The 24,107-nt window shown below is 42.2% G+C and overlaps 1 protein-coding gene across 1 annotated transcript; it reads right to left on the bottom strand.

Annotated features, from left to right (window-relative positions):
• Positions 1–16,453: 16,453 nt before the first annotated feature.
• On the bottom strand, positions 16,454–23,804 carry vax1.S (ventral anterior homeobox 1 S homeolog). The gene is given in 3 exon segments (NM_001085680.1): positions 16,454–16,921; positions 20,844–21,031; positions 23,573–23,804. Coding segments are annotated over 3 exon segments (888 nt in total).
• Between the last annotated feature and the right edge of the window lie 303 nt (positions 23,805–24,107).

Raw genomic sequence — 24,107 nt, 5'->3', positions numbered from 1 at the left:
CCCATCACATTCGAGGAACTCCCACTCGGTGGAACGGCGGCACCCTGCAATCTCTCGCCCTCCATAAGTGACACGTTAAGCGTGATTACTTATTGTAAATAAACGGAATTGGAAGTGCAAATTGTCGCACAAGACACACAATGTGACACTTGGCAAGTGGCGGCCGTAATTGAGAGTTTCTTTGACTCCTCGGGATCATTTCGGAGGCGGGTGATTATAACGAGAGTGACGGCACAATGGTATCAGAGCAGTGAATGAAATTGTATCTGCGGTGGTTGTTGTGTGTGTGTGTGTGTGTGATCCTTGATGAGAGCTACACATGCCCGAGTCTTATCATTACAACAAAATGCTCATGTTGTTATCAACCTCGCCGGCGCCAAATGAAAAGAAATGATTGGTTTTTTTTTAAGCCCCCCTCCTTCCTATCTCTTCCTCTGAATAGAGTCAATTTTCAGCAAAAATCCAGCAATAGGCCCTAAAATGCAGCTGCTTCACTCAACCCCCCCCCCCGCCGCCATTAAATTAGAATCAGACACAATATGTTCTTACACTGGAGAATAAAAGCTGAGCCAGGGCCAAGTTTATTCACATACACAAAGCCGTGGGCTCCTCTTTATCAATATAATTGCCTTTCACATTGTGCCGCTCATAATGGGGCTTAATATTTCCTTAAATTCCCAATATATCCCAGGAATTCTGCCACAGCCTAGTCCTTCATACACACGGACACAAAGGGGGACCCAGGTATAGTCACTTATGTGATTCACATGTAGCACCCCCAGCAAGTCTATAGCGAGGATACAAGGAGAGTCCATTGTGCGCGGGGGGAGCAGGTGGAAATGACAACATGATTCCCATCGCTCTCGAGAGCCACAAGAGAGATTTTTAATAACTGGGAGAGGCTCAATGACGAGGGGATAGGAGTAGGGCTGGGAGTTACAATGCAATAGCTTGAGTTTCCCATACAAACTTCATAGTGATACAACTCAATGGATGGGCCCATTCCCTGCTAAATAATTGCACATTGTTGGGGGAAAATAAGTGCACAGCAGCCCCCCAGCTTCACTCGTATCAAACTGACTTCGCTTCCTCCCTATCCACAATTTTATTATTTTTTTGTTTTGTCCAATACAAACAAAGCACTTTCATTAGCGGGAGCTGCACAACAGACACAAATCACCCTGTTGCGCTGAATCAGTTGCTGAATCTTTCTGCAAACTACCCTGGGGCGATAAGCCATCATCATCATCATCATCATAAGCCGTGAGCAATTGGAAAAAATCGTATCCATCTACTTAATGAGACCCATGAAATGCAATGTGTAACATGTATAGGGTGAGAACTCCCTGCCTCCTCCTGCTTCTACATTATGGCATGATAAGGATATTAGAAGTCACTGAGGGGTTGTTCTGTGACCATATAAAGGCACAAGGCTGCAGGCTGAGTTATACAGGGAACTCTGAGTATCACTCATGTATTATAAGGGATAATGTACCCCCTACTGTAAATGATAAGGATATTAGAAGTCACTGAGGGGTTGTTCTGTGACCATATAAAGGCACAAGGCTGCAGGCTGAGTTATACAGGGAACTCTGAGTATCACTCATGTATTATAAGGGATAATGTACCCCCTACTGTAAATGATAAGGATATTAGAAGTCACTGAGGGGTTGTTCTGTGACCATATAAAGGCACAAGGCTGCAGGCTGAGTTATACAGGGAACTCTGAGTATCACTCATGTATTATAAGGGATAATGTACCCCCTACTGTAAATGATAAGGATATTAGAAGTCACTGAGGGGTTGTTCTGTGACCATATAAAGGCACAAGGCTGCAGGCTGAGTTATACAGGGAACTCTGAGTATCACTCATGTATTATAAGGGATAATGTACCCCCTACTGTAAATGAAAAGGATATTAGAAGTCACTGAGGGGTTGTTCTGTGACCATATAAAGGCACAAGGCTGCAGGCTGAGTTATACAGGGAACTCTGAGTATCACTCATGTATTATAAGGGATAGTGTACCCCCTACTGTAAATGATAAGGATATTAGAAGTCACTGAGGGGTTGTTCTGTGACCATATAAAGGCACAAGGCTGCAGGCTGAGTTATACAGGGAACTCTGAGTATCACTCATGTATTATAAGGGATAATGCACCCCCTACTGTAAATGATAAGGATATTAGAAGTCACTGAGGGGTTGTTCTGTGACCATATAAGGGCACAAGGCTGCAGGCTGAGTTATACAGGGAACTCTGAGTATCACTCATGTATTATAAGGAATAATGTACCCCCTACTGTAAATGATAAGGATATTAGAAGTCACTGAGGGGTTGTTCTGTGACCATATAAAGACACAAGGCTGCAGGCTGAGTTATACAGGGAACTCTGAGTATCACTCATGTATTATAAGGGATAATGTACCCCCTACTGTAAATGATAAGGATATTAGAAGTCACTGAGGGGTTGTTCTGTGACCATATAAAGGCACAAGGCTGCAGGATAGTTGTAGTGATCTTACCTGGTGGTGTAGTAGGGGGACGGCAGGGATGTGTGGTCTCTCTCAGTAGGCCGCAGGCGCTGCTGACTAATTTAAAGGCGCAGGCGCGCTGGCGTAATGACGTCGGCACGCAAGGGCGTGAAATTAAAAAGTATAAATAGCCTAATAGGGTTTCCAGACATTGCCCGTTTTAGAAGTTTGTTCCTGGTGCTTTCTGAGCTTTTGCTATACCTGTTTTGTACCTGTTTGATTCCTGTTGTGACCCCTGCCTGGCTTTTGACTATTCTGACCTCTGGATCCTGACCCCTGCCTAAATACCAACTACCTCTTCTGCTTAACCCTCTGATTGACTTCCTGGTTTGACCCTTGCCTGCCTGACTACGTTTATTTTCTGCTTGCCTCGACCCGGCCAGTTCCGACTACGATCCCGTCAAACACCTTGTACCACGACCTTCGGCCCAAAAAACTCTCGCTAACAGTCGTGCCCCTCTGTCTATCCAGAACCTCTAGCCTTGCACCTCTCGTTTAAGTCCTGGTGGCATCTAAGTAGCCGAGGGCTCCTCCCGAGGCCAATGGCGGTCACACTACTGGTGAAGCACGAGCCGAGACCAGGGTGCCTGGTGTTTGTTCTGGTGTTGTGTGGCGACCGTGACAATAGGTCCCTAATATATAGAGACTATAGAGACAAGAGGAAAGTGTTGGAAGGGTTACTGTCTGCTCTCTATTTCTGTAGGGAAATGAGAGAGAGCAGACAGTAACCCTTCCAACACTTTCCTCTTGTCTCTATATATTAGGTACCTATCTAGTGTTACCAATCCCTATTTCTGTAGGGAAATGAGAGAGAGCAGACAGTAACCCTTCCAACACTTTCCTCTTGTCTCTATATATTAGGTACCTATCTAGTGTTACCAATCCCTATTTCTGTAGGGAAATGAGAGAGAGCAGACAGTAACCCTTCCAACACTTTCCTCTTGTCTCTATATATTAGGTACCTATCTAGTGTTACCAATCCCTATTTCTGTAGGGAAATGAGAGAGAGCAGACAGTAACCCTTCCAACACTTTCCTCTTGTCTCTATATATTAGGTACCTATCTAGTGTTACCAATCCCTATTTCTGTAGGGAAATGAGAGAGAGCAGACAGTAACCCTTCCAACACTTTCCTCTTGTCTCTATATATATTAGGTACCTATCTAGTGCTACCAATCCCTATTTCTGTAGGGAAATGAGAGAGAGCAGACAGTAACCCTTCCAACACTCTCTCTTGTCTCTATATATTAGGTACCTATCTAGTGTTACCAATCCCTATTTCTGTAGGGAAATGAGAGAGAGCAGACAGTAACCCTTCCAACACTTTCCTCTTGTCTCTATATATTAGGTACCTATCTAGTGTTACCAATCCCTATTTCTGTAGGGAAATGAGAGAGAGCAGACAGTAACCCTTCCAACACTTTCCTCTTGTCTCTATATATTAGGTACCTATCTAGTGCTACCAATCCCTATTTCTGTAGGGAAATGAGAGAGAGCAGACAGTAACCCTTCCAACACTTTCCTCTTGTCTCTATATATATTAGGTACCTATCTAGTGCTACCAATCCCTATTTCTGTAGGGAAATGAGAGAGAGCAGACAGTAACCCTTCCAACACTCTCTCTTGTCTCTATATATTAGGTACCTATCTAGTGTTACCAATCCCTATTTCTGTAGGGAAATGAGAGAGAGCAGACAGTAACCCTTCCAACACTTTCCTCTTGTCTCTATATATTAGGTACCTATCTAGTGTTACCAATCCCTATTTCTGTAGGGAAATGAGAGAGAGCAGACAGTAACCCTTCCAACACTTTCCTCTTGTCTCTATATATTAGGTACCTATCTAGTGCTACCAATCCCTATTTCTGTAGGGAAATGAGAGAGAGCAGACAGTAACCCTTCCAACACTCCTCTTGACTTCGTATATTTGGCTCCTAAAATATCAGTACATTCATATGTGAGTTCACCAATCGTATCACAGTGTAGTCTGTGGAAATGAATAAAATACATTAACTCATTGCTGTTTTTGCAAACTGTCAGAAAAAAAAGCCTTAAACACAATAAGAGAAAGTCTACTCATAATAATCAGGAGAGGAGAACCTTGCAGAGTGTTGTCTCTGTGCCTGAACTATTGATCCATCCAATCAGCAGGCTGATTCCTGGCACCTAAATATAAGTTGGGAAATGACAGTCCCTGCCGTCAGATTAATCACTGTTTATTCAGGGGGAAAACCAGCAAACATGGGTCTCATCTCTTTGTACCTGATTAGAGATGTTGATGATGATTCTTTGCCGTTGATCAACCGCTACTACAGTGTAACCGCACTCACTGGCCTTTCATTGCAAAACAAACTGGTGGTTTATTCAATGTTTCAGCTCCTCAATGTGATCCGTGTTCAGGAAGTGCAGGATATACTGTATATATACTGTATATAAAAACAAATCTATTTAAGTATAAACAAACTAGAGCCAATATTTGTCTTATGTAGACAGTGGTTGTGAACATCTCCCTGTGTCATCACTTCAATCTCATAGTGAACCCCATACACCCATGTATAAACCATATTCTGTATAGATGTTTATATCTGTTAGTTTTACTTGCCCTCAAAGAAGAGAAGAGATTTATTCCCAACAGCCTGAGACGTATTTGATGCAGAATAAACCCATTGAGGGCCCCGATGCTTCAGAAAGACATTTGGGATGAAAAGAGGTTAATGAGGGAAATAGCGACTGTAAAGAAATATGTTAAATAGTGAAAATAGCGCAGTGTGAGCCATTAGCCAGACGCCCTGATGGAGAAGCAATAAGGGATCCTTCAGTCGGCCCAGGGCTTTTAAAGTCATTAATGAAGGTGAGAAGAGAACCCGGGAAGAGTAAAGGCAATTAGAAAGCTCTACAAGTGTGCGGGGTCTCGGGGCCAAGTCTAATAACACTGACCTGTTCTTAGTAATGGGACTGGATGGGCTGAACTGCAGCAATTGTTCTCCCACCATGTGTCTTATAACAGCCAAGCTGATGCTTCAGCTGAAGGGGATTTAAAGGGCAACTTCACCTCCAACCTGCATGATGAAAGACAAATTCATTCTGATCAGCTTACATTGTATATTAATTTGCTATGTTTGTTTTGTGTGTGTAAATGTATTGGTTTTAAGGGTAAAGTCCATCTTTCGGGCTGTTTCTATTTTCTCTGCACTGCTGCTTCTGACTTCTGAAACCATGTTGCACAAAGCAGGTCTAGTCTAGGGTCTGGCACTTTTTTGGAAACCGGAGCCCAATGCCAGGTTTATTTTTTAGAGTTTTAGAGTTGGAATGGGGCAAGCCAATGAGCTCAACATTAATAATGGAACCTGCTCCCTAGTCTTGGCTTGCTTGGCATCATCTGGGGACTCAAGGTTAATGATTAGTGATGGGCGAATTTATTCGCCAGGCGCGAATGCGTGGTGAATTTACCGCGATTCGCCGCTGGCGAATAAATTTGCAAAACCGAAGCGAAAATTTGCCAGCGTCAAAAAATGGACGTTGGCATCCGTTTTTTTGGACGCCGGCGGATTTTTACCAGTGAATTTGCGCCTTCATCAAAAATACAGATGTCAAAAACATATGCCGGCACCATAAACGAGACGCCGGCACCATAAACGAGACGCCGGCACAGTTTCACAAATTTTTTGCCATTTTGCGAATTTTGCAGGAAATTTGCGAATTTTTTGGCGAAACGCCCCAAATTCGCCATCACTATTAATGATTTCCTTCGGGCCACAAGCTTTCGTCCACCTGGGCTTTTTAAAGGGTTACTGAAAATTCAGTTCACAAGGGTTAAGCGTATTGCGTCCACTAATGAATTATATGATCAGCATTCCCTTCAAATAGGAGGTACTTTGAAGAAAAAGGTTAGAACAGGAGAGAATTAATGAAAATTAAGAGTGAGGTTGAAAAAAAATGAGAATATTGTTGAATTTAAATCTTTCTTCAGAATCAAAGCTTTGAAAGAAAATGTTGCATTTGGATATGAACTTAAAGCAATTATGTGTATTTTCAACTCTATAACTAATTGCCTCATTAGTGTAAAGAGTTTTTAACTCAAATTACATCTCTTTTAAAGAAGATAAAAAAATTTCCATCCACTTTTTGAATATAACTCTGAGAGCTGAAGCCAAAATCAACTTTATAAATTTCGAGACATGGGCAGCACTAAAATCTTTGGATTGTCATACTAATAATAATACTAATAATACTATTAATACTAATAATAATACTAATAATACTATTAATACTAATAATAATACTATTAATACTAATAATAATACTAATAATACTATTAATACTAATAATAAAACTAATAATACTATTAATACTAATAATAATACTAATAATACTATTAATACTAATAATAATACTAATAATACTACATGCCCTAAACCCTTTGTATTAATCTATAGTTTTGTTCCCTCCACACTTCAGATAAAATGAGCTTATAGAAACTATTAAATTGATTTGTCAAATTCTCAGCTTTAATTTCTTTTTGTAGATCGATGGATCACTATTTTGCCATTGATTCCATAGGATAAGTATTAAAATCCATATTGTTCATAAAGTTGATTGAATGGATCTGATGTTAATATCCAAATTGAAATAGATGAATTTGTTGAAAAAGGAAGATTATAAGAAATTAAAGTTTCCTTTATGTCAAGTTTATTGAATTTATGTTGGGTATAGAAAAATTTCTAAGGGCATATTTATCAAGGGTCGAATATCGAATTGAAAATACTTCGAAATTCAAATTCAAAAAGACCAACCGAAGTGAAGTCGAAGGTTTATTTGGGTCGAAGAGGTCCGTATTCAGCCATATTCGAATCGTACGATCGAAGGAATAGTGCATTCGATCAAATTCGATTCGAAGTTTTTTCCCCAAAAAACTTTGATTTCTCAAAGTCCACCAATTGAATCCAAATAGGTTCTAGGAGGTCCCCCATAGGCTAAAGCAGCACTTCGGCAGGTTTTAAATGGCGAATGGTCAAAGTTGACGTTTTAAAGAGACAGTACATGATAAATTTCGATATTCGAATCGAATTTGGACTATTCCCTATTTAAAGTAAAAAATAGCTTGAAATATGAAGTTTCAAAAATTCATCTTGACCTTTGATAAATCTGCCCCTAAGTGTATGTTTGTGTGTAACTGTCTGTCTGTCTAAGTGTGTGTTTGTGTGTGTGTGTCTATGTGTTTGTTTGTTTGTGTGTAAGTGTCTATGTGTATGTCTATGTGTATGTTTGTGTGTGTCTATGTTTGTGTGTGTGTCTATGTGTATGTTTGTGTGTAAGTGTGTGTGTCCCACTCATTTCTCCACTCAATTATTGTGCCTGTGTTGCATGGCTGCAGGTTACATGGAATAAAGGAGCGGAGAAGACATTGTGGCTTTTCCCCTAATTTCTCTCTCCCCGTTCAATTGGGGGGACAATAATGTCGCTGTCATTGGAGACAATTAGACCGTTTTACGGGATTGTGTTGAGTCCATTTTGCCTCCATGTGTGTTGTGTGTGATCTCGGGGAGCTATTGTGAGCGCCGGCCCTTCACACTGATCTGACTTATTGTGCAAAACTTCAATCTTTTTAGCAAATACCAAAGCCTTGAGGAAATTAGCCAGGGCCGGCCCCATGACGTTGCTCTGGGCAACTAATTAGGCCCCGGCAACAAAGTAACTTGTCATTGGCCACCTGGCCTTTCATGCACACGCACACCTGCACTTCATCTGCCCACGCCCACTAGACACACACGGGGTTAACCAGTCAACTGTGAAATGTGTCCCCCCCCAAAAAAAGCCTTTCCCATCAGCAGACCCCACCTTCCTGTCTTCAGCCCCCCTCCCACACAGGTCACCTGCGGGGCCCCCCTACAGAGGAAGAAGACCCCTCCCCCCCACAGTTCCTCTATAGTTACACCACTGAGTAATGGCCAGTGTATGTCCCAATATTGAGCAGTTGTTGGTGAACATGAGAATATGGCCACTAGAGGTCGCTGTTTCACACTAGTGAGTAAGAATCTACTCATCACAACTAAACTGTTACTAGAGCTTTGTACTATAAATGGAGTAAAGCTTTTAGGAGAGGTTGTGGTGGGGCGACTGCACTTTCATTCCCAGCGCTAGAGAGGTGCCTTATATGCACTAGAACCCCCATTTTAAGTCCCCTGATTTTAAGTTTCCCCTCATTTTAAATTGTTTATTTCTGGTCCCTTCTGTATAAGACTTTTTCATGGTTTTAAATTTTCCTGGATTTTACACCAATTTTTTCTGGTCCCCTGGAAAACGTAAAATGGGGGTTCCAATGTATAGGGTTTTTTATTGAAAACTTTACCAAAAAATATGAACATAATTGAGAGTAACTTTACAATGACATTACATTCATACAGAATAGGACAGAGACAAGATGAGAGCGTTGGAAGGGTTACTGTCTGCTCTCATTTCCCTACAGAATAAATGGTTAATTCACATCTCTGGTGTTGCAACTACAAAGTCTCTCCTCCCGGGACACTTGAACTCAAGTAGAGAAGGTTCCCATTTAAATCTCAGGTCAGTCGAGCCTTTGTGTGTAACAATGTTAATTGGGGGAAATCCCCTCCTATGGGCTGTTTGTATCCTGACCTGACACCCTTATAGGACACCTCGGTGGGACATTGTGATGGGCCCATTCATGGTGGATTGTAAGGCCCAGAGCATTCCGACACATCTCTGCTCTCACAAATGAAACAGGAGTCTGGGGAGACAAAGCTGAAGGAAGGAAGGAGGAGTCGAAAGGACCCCTGAACCCTCCATAGAACCAGAGTAAAACCCCATAAAGAGAAGAGGAAAGGGGTAGGGGCCGCCCATGTAGCATAGAGAGTAAGCTCTGGGGCCTGACTGTGGGACAATGTATATTATGATATAAAGACAGTGACTCATTGTATCAATCTTTCAGCTCTTGTGAGCCAATCAGAACAGTCTGTATCTCTTCCAGTATAACGGAGGATTCTGGGTAATACCTGATCAGTTAAGGATTCACAGAGCAACATATAGAGATTCATCAGTTCCATCAAACCTTGGTGGTCGGGGGGGTTGGCTCACCAGTAGATGCAATAGGGAATCTCCCGCACACATATTAACCCTTTCCCTGCGAGCCATCCCTTGTGCTAAAATTGCTCTTCTGGGAAACTTACTAAGGAAACCTTAAACGATGAAATGTAAGTGCTCTAAACCCCTTCCTATGCTGATGGTGAGATCTCCTTTACTCCCCACCAATGAATCACTCATTCCCCTCTCTTGGTAGGGAATCCCATAACCTGACTGCCCTTACAGTAAAGAACCCCTTCCTATGCTGATGGTGAAATCTCCTTTCCTCCCCACCAATGAATCACTCATTCCCCCTCTCTTGGTAGGGAATCCCATAACCTGACTGTCCTTACAGTAAAGAACCCCTTCCTATGCTGATGGTGAAATCTCCTTTCCTCCCCACCAATGAATCACTCATTCCCCTCTCTTGGTAGGGAATCCCTTAACCTGACTGTCCTTACAGTAAAGAACCCCTTCCTATGCTGATGGTGAGATCTCCTTTCCTCCCCACCAATGAATCCCTCATCCCCCTCTCTTGGTAGGGAATCCCTTAACCTGACTGTCCTTACAGTAAAGAACCCCTTCCTATGCTGATGGTGAAATCTCCTTTCCTCCCCACCAATGAATCACTCATTCCCCTCTCTTGGTAGGGAATCCCATAACCTGACTGCCCTTACAGTAAAGAACCCCTTCCTATGCTGATGGTGAGATCTCCTTTCCTCCCCACCAATGAATCACTCATCCCCCTCTCTTGGTAGGGAATCCCATAACCTGACTGTCCTTACAGTAAAGAAACCCTTCCTATGCTGATGGTGAAATCTCCTTTCTTCCCCCCCCCCAATGAATCACTCATTCCCCTCTCTTGGTAGGGAATCCCATAACCTGACTGCCCTTACAGTAAAGGACCCCTTTCTATGCTGATGGTGAAATCTTTTTCATTGGAAACCAACTTCAGTTTATGGAATATGGAGCCAGATGGGCACATTGCATCTGAGTCAGTGAGTATTGTCAGATCAATTGATCCCTTTAACACAGAACTGACAATTATCTGCTAAGAAGAACTGCATTGTGGAAGTGGCGTTCGTTGTACTTCTGCCTCAGGTGTGGCCCCTGTATATTCCTTCTATCACTTTAACAACTGACTCAACATTTGTTGTTAGTTGAATAACAACATGGGCACAGCTCATCCCAGTCTAGTAACCCATAGCAACCGAAGCAACCAGCAGTTTCCTTTTTACAACTACAGTCCAGTTAGACTGATGTCGGCAGATTTGGTCTCCGGGTGACCATCATGGGGCAAATTTACCCATTTTACTCCCTAACCCATTTGGAAATCTGATTTTTCTCAGTTGGATCAACAGGGAAGAAGGAATCAGAGAAGTCAGTTTGGACTCCCCCCTTCCCATCTGTAGTTGATGTTACACTGTACATTATAGAACAGGAGGAGCCTTTAGGGGCAGATTTACTAAAGAGTGAAGTGGTTAATGTTAGTTACTTTTCACCAGTGTTGCCACCCGCAGGGACATCGCCAATTCACTAACAGGCGCCAATTCGCTAGCGAACGGGACCATCACTAGCGGCCATTCGTTCTCTATTGCCAGGTGATTTTTCGCTCTGGCGAACGGACGATACTCCGCAAATTCACTAAAATGTGGATTTTACTGAACGTTGTTACCTCTTTTTCCAAAGTTGCCTTCGCTACCTTACATCAAATTCTGTGAGCTGAAAATGCATTAAAGTTCCAAAAACGCTGGCGACTTTTCCTTTTTTCAGCGGGATTGCCTGCAAAAGTCCTAACAAACTTTTTTTGGGTAACCGTTTTTTTCCAGACATTTTATAATATTACATTTACAGTGGGCTCATGTGTAGGGCATTATATTAACTCTCTTGTCTTTATTAAGGTTCCCTGGACTTGTGTAATAGAAACTGATAACTTAAACCATTTGCACCAAAATTTCTAATAAAGACGTCCATACAACTTTAAATTATATGCAAGTTGACTTAAGCGCAAGATCGCTAGCGAAGTTTCACTAGGCACAAATGAACGCTAGCGCATCTTCTCTATGAAAAGCTCGCACTGCCGAAGTAACGCTAGAGAAAAGTCGCCAGCGTTCGACGCCCAGGACATAACTTCACATCTCAGTGAATTAGCAAATTTGTATTGTATTTACGCCTGGTGAAGTGGTGCGATGAGTGCGAAGCTGACGCTGGTGAATATTCGCCCGTTAGTGAATCTGCCCTTTGCCTTTCATCACTTGCATATTCTGCCTTACCATAAAGCTCCATTGTTGATGTATTTTCCCATGATCCTATATATATATATATATATATATATATATATATATATATATATATATATATATATATATATATATATATATACATACAAACTACGGGATAGGTGCACTCAGAAAACAATGGAAATGCCTAGGTGCTATATATATATATATATATATATATATATATATATATATATATATATATATGTCCCGGCCTCTCATGCAGTTGAATGCCTTCCGAAAATAAGCTCTTGTGCCCCCCCCCATTCTTCAAATAGAGAAATAAAGAAACTATCCAAAATAATACCTTTCTCCCCTTCGTTTAATTATAAATTAATTCAGCTTGATATGTATATAAGACCCCCTGGTACCATCAGAGGGGCTTTAACATCTCTCAGTTATGCAATAATCATTTGGCCTTTAAATATAACCTGAAAAATACGTTCAATATGTATCATATATATATATATATACAGTATATGGGTGGGACTCACACGTCTATCACTTCCTCCAGTATTTCAATAATTCCAATTAAAGGACACGTTCCCTCCTCATATCCGTCAGGCTGAGTATTTGTCCTGCACAGACACAGGACGGCGCCCCAAGTGGTGATCAATAGATTCTCTGTTGCTGCTGAACTATACACTCAACCTTCATCCAAGCAATATGGCACTTCTCACCCACTTGCATATAAATATATATATATATAACAGCTAGTGGCAAACTATCCCTCACACCCCCATCAGGAAGATGTAGTTCAGCAACACCATCAGCCACAGGTTGCCCCTAATTATAAGAAATAAGTTTATTCTCATTGTAACTAATGTCTTTTTCTTTGTCACGCCCCACTACGGACGGGCAGCCCCCATTGAGAACTAATCCCACTGACAGACACAGTATTAGGAACACAATGGTGCAGGGATGTTGGGGATTAGAGAGGCTTTAACCTGCACCTCAGAGTTTCCCAATTAATTCTCCACTGGCAGAAGGAAGTAACTGTTATAGAGACTGGAGCATTTTATATGTTAAAGGGGAACTGTCATTGCTATAAACATGCGGCCGATGTTTAATAAGTCTCTAGTAACAGTTTGGGAGAAATCAACATGTTCAGGTGCAGATCCTGCACCTAAGATTTCATTTTCCTGCTGCAAATCAACAGAATTTACGGATATCAGGGTTGGACTTGGCCGATGGTGTGGTGTTCATGCAAATGGCCTGTAGATGTCACTGTGCTCATACTTATACTGTGTATACTCCCTGGTAGCTTAAAAGTGAAAGTTACTGTTGTGTAATGGCTGCATGACTCTGCTAATAAAAGCAATACTCTACTCATCCTCGGCTACCCAACACATAACAGATGGGACACCAGAAAAAACAGAGGGCTCTAGAATTTGTGGGTCCCACTGATCCTGGCACATCGTTACCTGCTGCCTGTGTTTGATGAATTTGCCCCATAGGTGCTGCACTTGCTACTTAACTATTAAAGGGGTTGTTCACCTTTGAGTTAAATTTTGGTATGATGTAGAGAGTGATATTCTGATACAATTTGCAATTGGTCTTCATTTTTTATTATTTGTGTTTTTTGACTTATTTAGTTGTTTATTCAGCAGCTCTCCAGATTGCAATATCAGCCATCTGGTTGCTAGGGTCCAAATTATCCTAGCAACCATGCACTGATTTGAATAAGAGCCTGGAATATGAATAGGAGAGGCCTGAGTATAAAGACGAGTAATAAAAAATAGCAGAAAACAATAAACTGGTAGCCTTAAAGAGCATTTGTGTTTTAGATGGGGGTCAGTGACCCCCATTTGAAAGCTGGGAAGAGTCAGAAGAAAAAGGCAAATAATTAAAAAACTATAAAAAATAAATAAGGAAGACCAATTGAAAAGTTGATTAGAATTGGCCAGTATATAATATACTAAAAGTTAACCTGACGGTGACGCACCCCTTTAACCCCTGGCAATGTCTGGGAACTACCAGCATGAGAGAGTTTTTTGCAGCAGGAAAATAATCTTCTTTTATTACAACATAAAGGGCTTCATTGGTCAGAACTGATTGTTCTTGTTGCAGCAGTTGATGTGCTTGGGCAGCGTGGGGGTGCGCATTAACCCTTTAACCTCCCAGGGTATATCGCTCCGTCTGACGCTTTGTTTGGTTTTCTTTAATGAATGAGACATTTCCACAGGAGCTGAACAGACATTTTCCCGTGAATTTTGTATTTCTGAGCAATGAATATATTAATTTATCCCTTCAAGTGCCAAATAATTAGGGAACTGGAAGATTTCATTGAAAATGCGGCGCCGCTCAGTCTATGGAATTGCGTGAAAATAAATAATGAGAAGAATCCAATCAGCAGGGGGATATCGGTGATGATGGGGTTAAACAATTCACCCCCAAATGTGGTGCAGAAAAGGGAATCAGAAACTATTCGTTGTTCTACAGAAACTCGGGGTAACGGGGCCACAAGACTTTCACTTCTCACAATTTAATCGCAGACTTACGACAAGAGACTCAACTTTATATACAGTTTGCCCAGTGTGGCCCCCAGAGGTCTCTTCTCCCCCCGAGGGTTTCACAAGAGAAGCTGAGCACCAAGTGTAAAAATGGGCAGAAACCCCCAAAATTCAACTTTTCGGCTCCCTGGGAAGACGTTGCGTAGATTGCCGAAATGTTAACGGGGTTTGTGCTGATTAATAGGCTCCATCTGTCTGTCTGTGTCTGTGTGTCGCAGTATACGGCCAATTAAGATTTGCATTCGGGGTGAGTGTTTATTTGTACCCTGGGTACCCCTGGAACTATAGCAGGGTGACACCCCAATGTTTCTATATATCTGTAACCTTGTTATGAGCTAAGGGGGCCCAGTCTGAAGGTCAGTTAGGGGGAGATTTGGGGTGAGTGTTTATTTGTACCCTGGGTACCCCTGGAACTATAGCAGGGTGACACCCCAATGTTTCTATATACCTGTAACCTTGTTATGAGCTAAGGGGGCCCAGTCTGAAGGTCAGTTAGGGGGAGATTTGGGGTGAGTGCTTATTTGTACCCTGGGTACCCCTGGAACTATAGCAGGGTGACACCCCAATGTTTCTATATATCTGTAACCTTGTTATGAGCTAAGGGGGCCCAGTCTGAAGGCCAGTTAGGGGGAGATTTGGGGTGAGTGTTTATTTGTACCCTGGGTACCCCTGGAACTATAGCAGGGTGACACCCCAATGTTTCTATATATCTGTAACCTTGTTATGAGCTAAGGGGGCCCAGTCTGAAGGCCAGTTAGGGGGAGATTTGGGGTGAGTGTTTATTTGTACCCTGGGTACCCCTGGAACTATAGCAGGGTGACACCCCAATGTTTCTATATATCTGTAACCTTGTTATGAGCTAAGGGGGCCCAGTCTGAAGGTCAGTTAGGGGGAGATTTGGGGTGAGTGCTTATTTGTACCCTGGGTACCCCTGGAACTATAGCAGGGTGACACCCCAATGTTTCTATATACCTGTAACCTTGTTATGAGCTAAGGGGGCCCAGTCTGAAGGTCAGTTAGGGGGAGATTTGGGGTGAGTGCTTATTTGTACCCTGGGTACCCCTGGAACTATAGCAGGGTGACACCCCAATGTTTCTATATATCTGTAACCTTGTTATGAGCTAAGGGGGCCCAGTCTGAAGGCCAGTTAGGGGGAGATTTGGGGTGAGTGTTTATTTGTACCCTGGGTACCCCTGGAACTATAGCAGGGTGACACCCCAATGTTTCTATATATCTGTAACCTTGTTATGAGCTAAGGGGGCCCAGTCTGAAGGTCAGTTAGGGGGAGATTTGGGGTGAGTGCTTATTTGTACCCTGGGTACCCCTGGAACTATAGCAGGGTGACACCCCAATGTTTCTATATACCTGTAACCTTGTTATGAGCTAAGGGGGCCCAGTCTGAAGGTCAGTTAGGGGGAGATTTGGGGTGAGTGCTTATTTGTACCCTGGGTACCCCTGGAACTATAGCAGGGTGACACCCCAATGTTTCTATATATCTGTAACCTTGTTATGAGCTAAGGGGGCCCCAGTCTGAAGGTCAGTTAGGGGGAGATTTGGGGTGAGTGCTTATTTGTACCCTGGGTACCCCTGGAACTATAGCAGGGTGACACCCCAATGTTTCTATATATCTGTAACCTTGTTATGAGCTAAGGGGGCCCAGTCTGAAGGTCAGTTAGGGGGAGATTTGGGGTGAGTGATTATTTGCTGCTCTGGGTACTCATGAAACTGTCATATTCCCAAGAATCCTAGGTGCCAGGTCAGACGCAATCCCAAACTCTCTGAGCCGGCACAGAGGATTCGTGGGAATATGGTGGAAGTTGGTGGAATTGTAACACTGGCCTATGGTATGTGCACAAGTATTTGTGAAGGAAAGTGAGACTGTGAGTGTGAGTGTGAGTGTGGGGGAGGGTGTGTACAAGTCTATTTGTGTGAACATATGTTTGTATGTCTGAATGTAAATGTGAGTGTGAGTGTGAGTGAGTGTGAGTGAGTGTCAGTGAGTGTGCAAGGTTGTGCCCACGTCTCTATAAATAGAAATATTCAACTTATAGTCAGTCCAGGAGCTTTTTATCGAGTGAGTCTTTGCTGATGCTCCGGCTGTAGGGCTCAAAGGCCGAGGAGCTGAGGTATCGGGCCGAGAGTTCGTGCAGGTTCCCGGCCATTGTCAGTGGGTGAGAGGAGAGCCGGTTGGCCACGGTGCCCAGTAGGGAGGGCACGGGCATGTTGAAGATGTTGTGCCCAGTGGGGGAAGGGTGAAGTCCAGGCTGGTGGGGGGGTGTGCTGGTGACAGTTGCAAGTGATCTGGTGCCAGGCCCGGAGCTATTGGGGGCACGGAGGGTGCCAGTTGTACAGGGGGGCATGAGTCCTGGCAGGCCGGGGGGGGACAGCAGACGACCCTGTTCCAGGAGCCTGAGGACACTGCAAGTTGCTGCTGTTTCAGACACGACCGAGCGCAGCTCCGAGTCCTTTCCCTGGTCCTTCTTTTGTTTGGTTCTGCGGTTCTGGAACCAGACCTTCACCTGCAGGAAAACACAGTGAGATGCCACGTAAATGCCACACGTGCTTTTAGATAGAATGAATATTATATACATGACTTTGTCCCAACTCAGTTCCCACTTGTATCTCATCATGCAATCACTCACACTCTCACTCACACTCTCACTCACACTCTAATTCACCCACATATTTCCAACATGCCTTGTATCCAAACAATGGTGCTGAAATACAACTCCCAGCATCCTAGACCAACTGGCCTGGCAGAGCAGCTCCGTGTTTCTGTCCAATAGACAGTTGTTATTATCAGACAAACTGGAGCCCCCTGCTGGTGACTGTGAGAGCTGCATGTCCCTCATCCCCAGTCCAGTTGTGCAGAAGCCAATAGCACTGAGCTGACTCTGAGGGGTTAATTGGACTGGGTCACTTCCTGTCATGTGATATGGATCATACGGACCAGTCTGAGCTTCTCTCACTCTCATGTAACTGACAGTTGGTCTGGGGAGGAAATTATCTGCAAAACCTTCTCATTCTCTTTCTACCCCTGTCCTATAAATACTCACATCTGACTTTATACTAGGGATGCACCGAATCCAGGATTCGGTTCGTAATTCGGCTAAGATTCGGTCTTTTTCAGCAGGATTCGGCCGAATCCTTGTGCCTGGCCTAACCGAATCCGAATCCTAATTTGCATATGCAAATTTTGGAGGGCGGGATTTCACGTGACTTTTTGTTACAAAACAAGGAAGTAAACCAATTTTTTCCACTTTTTCCTTCCCCGACCCTAATTTGCATATGCAAATTAGGATTCGGATTTGGTTCACGATTAGGCTGAATCTTTAAAGATGGATTCAGGGATTCGGCAGAATCCAAAATAGTGGATTCGGTGCATCCCTACTTTATACAAAAAATATTTTCTCAAAAAGGGACCAAGCTATCACCTCTCACTCACTTATACACACTCAAACTCTCACTCACTTATACACACTCTCACTCACTTATACACACTCTCACTCACTTATACACACTCACACTCACTTATACACACTCTCACTCACTTATACACACACTCTCACTCACTTATACACACTCACACTCTCACTCACTTACACTCACACTCTCACTCACTTACACACACACTCTCACTCACTTATACACACACTCTCACTCACTTATACACACTCTCACTCACTTATACACACACTCACACTCTCACTCACTTACACACACACTCACACTCACTTATACACACACTCACACTCTTACTCACTTATACTCACACTCACTTACTGTATACACACACTCTCACTCACTTATACTCACACTCTCACTCACTTATACACACTCTCACACTCACTTATACACACACACACTCACACTCACTTATACACACACTCACACTCACTTATACACACACTCACACTCTAACTCACTTATACACACTCTCACACTCTCACTCACCCACTTTAATAACCCTGGGAATATCTGTCTGGGTATTTGAGCCAGTCAGTGCGACTTGTAAATCGCTAATAATATCGCAGCAGCAAATCCAGCGCAGCATCACATGTCGGACCCTATGGCAGCGCTAATTGTTATTTAATGCGGCAGTTTAGTAAAAAAACCAACCTGGATAAATTGAGGAGAAATAGAATAGAAATAAACGGACGTTACTAAAGCGACAAATGCGATATCGCACAGACAGAGCGACGCAAATAGAAGTCACGTGGGACTCTGGGAGCCAATGACACTGACTGATATTATTTCTGCCCCCCCCCATATTATTTACACCAAATCTATTGAAGAACATTTTATTTAACCCCCAATTCTCCGCAAGTCTCGGGAAATAAACGGATTTTATGTAAATAATAAGGAATATTTTCTACGTTTATTTCCCCCTGGACCCAAGACGCAATTTGTGCCCCACAAACCGGGGGGTGACGATTCCGTTTACAAAAGATTTACATTATAATGTTTATTGGGGGGAAGAATCAGCCCTGAAACATGTGATGACCCCCTCCCCCATCTCTTTGCGCCCCCACTTCTCTCTGCGACTAAATAAAAAGTCTAGAGCCAGAGATTTGCGCCAAACCCATTTGCTCCGAATTCAGCGGATTCTCTTCTCTGACTGTTCCGACTCCTCTGGCTCCACATTCTCATTCTCTCCTCACTTCCAGTCTCTGCGTCCGACTCCGACCCCCTGACACAATTTCGCTCTATTTGCGCTCAGGGTTAATATTTCCATCTAGAAACAAATTCCTTTTCTTCTCAAACTCGACAAAACAGATCCAGTGTCTCCCAGCCCTAAGATTCAGATCCAGTCTGTCCCCACAGATCCGGATTTATCTACAATCAGGAATCCGCTTGAGATTTGCACTTTGCGCCAAACGCACCTTTTATTCTGTGTCTGACGCAAAACCCCTCAATCTTCTCACTTCTCAGCGCCAAACGGACTATCCAGATTTTCTCCTGAATTTACATTGAGCCACAGATCCAGAAGCAAATTCTGTGCTAATTCTCCCTGTCCCTAAACAAAGGTCCAATTAATCCAATAAATCATTTGCCTAATGTTCACTCTACACCCAAACCTCCTCCCTGACACCCAGTACATGGGTCCAAATAATTCCCAGAGATCACAACAATTATTCACATCACATGAAAATCATTCTCCTTATCCCCAATACACAAATAATTCTCCTAATGCCCAAAATAATGTTCCTAATAATTACTAATTACAAAGGTCCCATATGAATATATTTCTGCCAGATACAGACCAAGTGTTTCCCCTTATACCCAATATGCACTGATCCAAATAATTATTCCGCATAACAGATCCAAAAACTTCTATTTCTCGTTACAGACGCAAATAATTCTCCTAATGCGCAAAGTCAGGGTTGAAATAAATGTACTAAATGTTACTCATTATACATTAGAAGCAATTAATTCGAACAATTTCCATCTCATATATCCAATGTCTCTATTAACTGTGCCCCGAATTACTGGTTTAACTATTCACTCCCCAAACAATTCATTATAAGGGCAAATTAACTCAGAGACATGGAATAAATGTGATTCTGTCCCCCCCAAAAAAAATGAAATTCACATATATTAGAGATTATGGAAATGTTTGTTCTCGGGCTCAACACCAAAAACTATTCGTTTCTCACTCGGTTTGTTTGTGTAACTGTGACGCAAAGATACGAATATTACGTGTATTTTGCGCATAATTAATTTCCTATATTTGTGTTACTGTAATTAATTGTGTGTGGGGGGTGGGGTAATTGATCCCACAGAGGAGCTGCTGAGAGATCCCAAAACAAGGAAAAGGGATTTTGTTTTTTTTTTAAAAAATAAAGAGAGAATAATGCTAAAGATTTATTGATTTTGGATAATTGGTAAATAAATAATTGACATTGTGATTGTTCGAGGGCTGCAGAGATGTATCAGTGAGAAGTGTGTGACATTTGCAAACCACACAGTTACACAAACACATGAGGATTAATTGTGCCCCATCTTCCTGGTGACACAACTAACAGGTGCCTCCTGGTGCCCATTGGGTATTATTGGACCTGTACCCCCAAATTAATACCCCTATTCCTTATGTGTGTGTGTGTGTGTGTGTGTGTGTGTATGTTTGTGTGTGTGTCTGGGTGTGTCGGTTTGGAGCTTCATTTGTGACATGGGCTTTGCCTACACACAACACAAACACTGTCAGGGAACCTGGTTGGGCAGAAGATTGGGGGGTTCAGTAGAACTGTGGGGCGATGCCAGGTAATTGGGAATGGGGGGCAGTTAATAGGGTGGAAGGGAATATAGGGGGGTAGCAGTTTTGGGGTGCCAGGAAATGAGGGTGGGAAGGAGTTTGCTGGGAGGTGTTGAATAAAGGAGTTTGGGTGTTGAAGAATGAAGTTGGGAAGAGTGAGAGAATTTGGGGTGACCAGGAGTCGGTACCTGAGTCTCAGAGAGATTTAACTGTCGGGATAAGTCGGTTCTCTCTCGGCCGACCACATACTGACATCTCTGGAACTCCATCTCCAGCCGGTACAGTTGCTCCGCAGTGAAGGACGTTCTGCTCCGCTTGGGTCGGTCCAAATCCAGCCCTTTGGGTAAAATGATCTCCCGGATGGAACCTTTGGCATCTGCAAAGAGAATGTGGGGGTCAGGGGAAATATTTCTCTTTTTTATCTGATAATAATCCCCCCCCCCAATTAACTTGAATTATTATTAACAGATTTATTCCCATTGTCTGACCCTCATTCACTTCTTTTTTTCTACTGTCCCAGAAATAAACCCAATTAAACTCCTATATCAGTGGGGTCGGGCCCCTGGGAGAAGAATTCCTGAGTCCAGTTGAGCAGCTCGACCCATAGACCCAACTCTGCCTCTAAATTCAATGTAAAGACTCTCCAGTATGAGAAATATTTCTATTTATTTCTATTTATAAATCACTAGTGTACAAATCTGTGTGGGGTCGCCGATTCTCACTACAGTAACATCTCTCCTATATTATATACATTAAGGGCAGTGTAGGGCTTTCATATAGAATATGTCATTTAGTATATACTGTATATATATATATAATTAGTTTAGGTGTATTCAATAGATGTTGCTGTCCCCCATGTAACAAGTTTGACCCAATACAGGACTTATTATGTTATGTTTAGTGAATAGTAAGAAGAACTAACGAGTTGTGCCAAATTTAATATCCATTATTATTCTGTATAGTCAGAAATGTGTGTAACAGAGTGTGTAACATAAAGTGTGTATGTGTGTGTGAGCATAGACGAGTGTAGATACAGACACAATCATACAATTTATATAAATAATAAAGGACTGTAGATACAGACACAATCATACAATATATATATAAATATATATATATAAAAAAGGACTGTAGATACAGACACAATCATACAATATATATATATTCATATAATAAAGGGATGTAGAGGGTGCTATACTGAATTTGGGGGTTTGTTTTAGATCTGCTCCTGACAGTTACAGATACTGGTCTAAAAGGGACAGTTGACTTTGAAGGTAAATTTTAGTATGAAGCAGAGTTGTAATAAAAAATTACCCATAAAGGAGAACTATCGCGAAAATGAAAATTGAATATAAATTCAGTATACTGAAAGAGGGGCTCCTTTTGCCTAGAAGATGTATTAGAGGTCACTCTATTAAACTCACCAGACATCATGTCTCTCTACATGCAGGATTTGTGCAATACAGTTTTGTTGCATTTTGTTTGTACTGGAATCAGTTATTTGAGTGACCTCTAATACATCTGCTAGGAAAGGAGCCCCCCTATAAGATATATTGGATGTAACTGTCAGTGAATATCTGACACCCAACTGCTGCATGAAGAGAGAATGAAGAGAAACAGATGCTGAGAGAGGAATAGTGAACATAAACTTGATTATTTCAGAAATGATCCAGAATATTTAATTGATTGTATTTAGAAAGTTTCTTATTTCAGTACGAGGGAACTTATAATTCAATGTTCATTTTCCCCTTTAGTTGTCCACCTTTTCGTGGCTCGTGAATTCTATACAATTTGTGCAGCTCTCTGTTGTCTGGTTACTGGGCCATCATGTTTGTCTCAACAAGGGGGGCAGCTGAGAAGTCAGAAGTGAGTTTGAGCAGCAGAACAGAATAGAAATAAAGAGCAGGACTGATACTGAATTCACTGGAGTCAATTCCTTGTGGTTTTGGTTCTTGGGATCAGTAAAACCCACAATGTAAAACTATAAAAGCATTTTATTTTGCAGTCTTTAAAGATGAAAAAATTTAGAAGTGGCTCTATAATAATAAAAAAATGTTATTTTTAAGCCCCAGTTATATAGTTATTTATTCACCCGAATTTCTCTGTAACCTCCCTCTTTTATTCTGGGGCCCCTTTTCCCTGCACTGGAGAGGAGCCACAGCTTCACAGATATTGAATAGATGGGATTGGATAACTATTACTAATTGGTCTGTATAGGGGAATTTACACCAGGACAGACAGAGGGACAGACAGACAAAAAAGTTCTATAAAATATAAAACACTGGAATTCCTAAAACAAAAACAATGGAGAAAAACAGAGAGAAATAATTCCACTTATTTTACTTATAGAACAGCCCCGATAAACTTTACAAGAAACATCAGAATGGGAAAAAAATCTTGTTTTTCGAAATTCTCGAAAAATTTGCCCCTGATTTCCCACCTGGATTCTCCAAAATGAAAATATTTCAGCCCAAACGATTTTTTTTTTAATTCTAAATTTTGTATTTGGGATTGAATCAGGTTTTCTGCTCGGATTGACCAGATTTCCACCCATAAATAAATGAAAGAAACGAAATCAATCCCAATATGTTGGGAAGCTGAATTATCCATTATAATACAGAGGAGCTGAGATGGGTCAGATCATAAGAAATTAATTAATTACATGAAAAAATCTAATTTGCGCAAAATCATTGGCAATGATTACATTTCCTGAAATGTTACATTAAATTGCGATCGAAAAAAAAATAAACCAGATGAACAGAGAGGGGCAGGAGACTGGAAGGCGACAAGACGCAGACAAAACGAATTGCGATGTTTGGGGGAAGGTTTCAGACAAAGTCGCAGGCAGAAGTAGAAAGAAGGAATGGGCAGAAATCAGGGATCAGACAGGGGCTGAAGTCTGGGGGATCAGCTTTACCTCTCACTAGAATCCTCCTGCAATATTCGGGGTCCCCAGCGCTGCTGCTCTTGTTCTTGGCGCAAAGTTCAGACGAGCCCGGCGCAGGGTAAGTTCCCGGCTGCTCCTTCAGGTAAGTCGAGGGCATTTTGCCTTGAGTCTCTCTGATCTCCTTGTTGTCTTTGGGTTTGGAGATCCTTCCATTCTCCTCAATGTTGCACCTAATGTCCATGTCTGTTGTCTTCTCAAACATTCAGTGCAAAATAAAGGGGGAGTGCAGGCTGGAGGGGAGTCACAGGTGTGGGGAGCTCTGTAGCACCAAACCAAATGAAATAGCAAAATCAAATATAAATATATATCCCCCCAAAGTGTAGGGGTGCCTCTGCTTAATGTTTAATAGTGAGAAGCCCCAATGTGTCCAGAAGCAGCAGCTGCAGCCTGTGAGGCAAGTGCAGGAATAAAGGGTCTAAAGCTTCACCTTATTCCTCACATCCAACATGAAGGGGTCGCTCACTAGATGTTGCCATTGATTAGGGGTAATTTTCCAGGCTGCACA

Source organism: Xenopus laevis, chromosome 7S (assembly GCF_017654675.1).
Source record: "Xenopus laevis strain J_2021 chromosome 7S, Xenopus_laevis_v10.1, whole genome shotgun sequence".
NCBI classification, from domain to species: Eukaryota; Metazoa; Chordata; class Amphibia; order Anura; family Pipidae; genus Xenopus; species Xenopus laevis.
The sequence above is the reverse complement of the archived record's forward strand: the minus strand, read 5'-3'. Positions and strand labels throughout refer to the sequence as shown.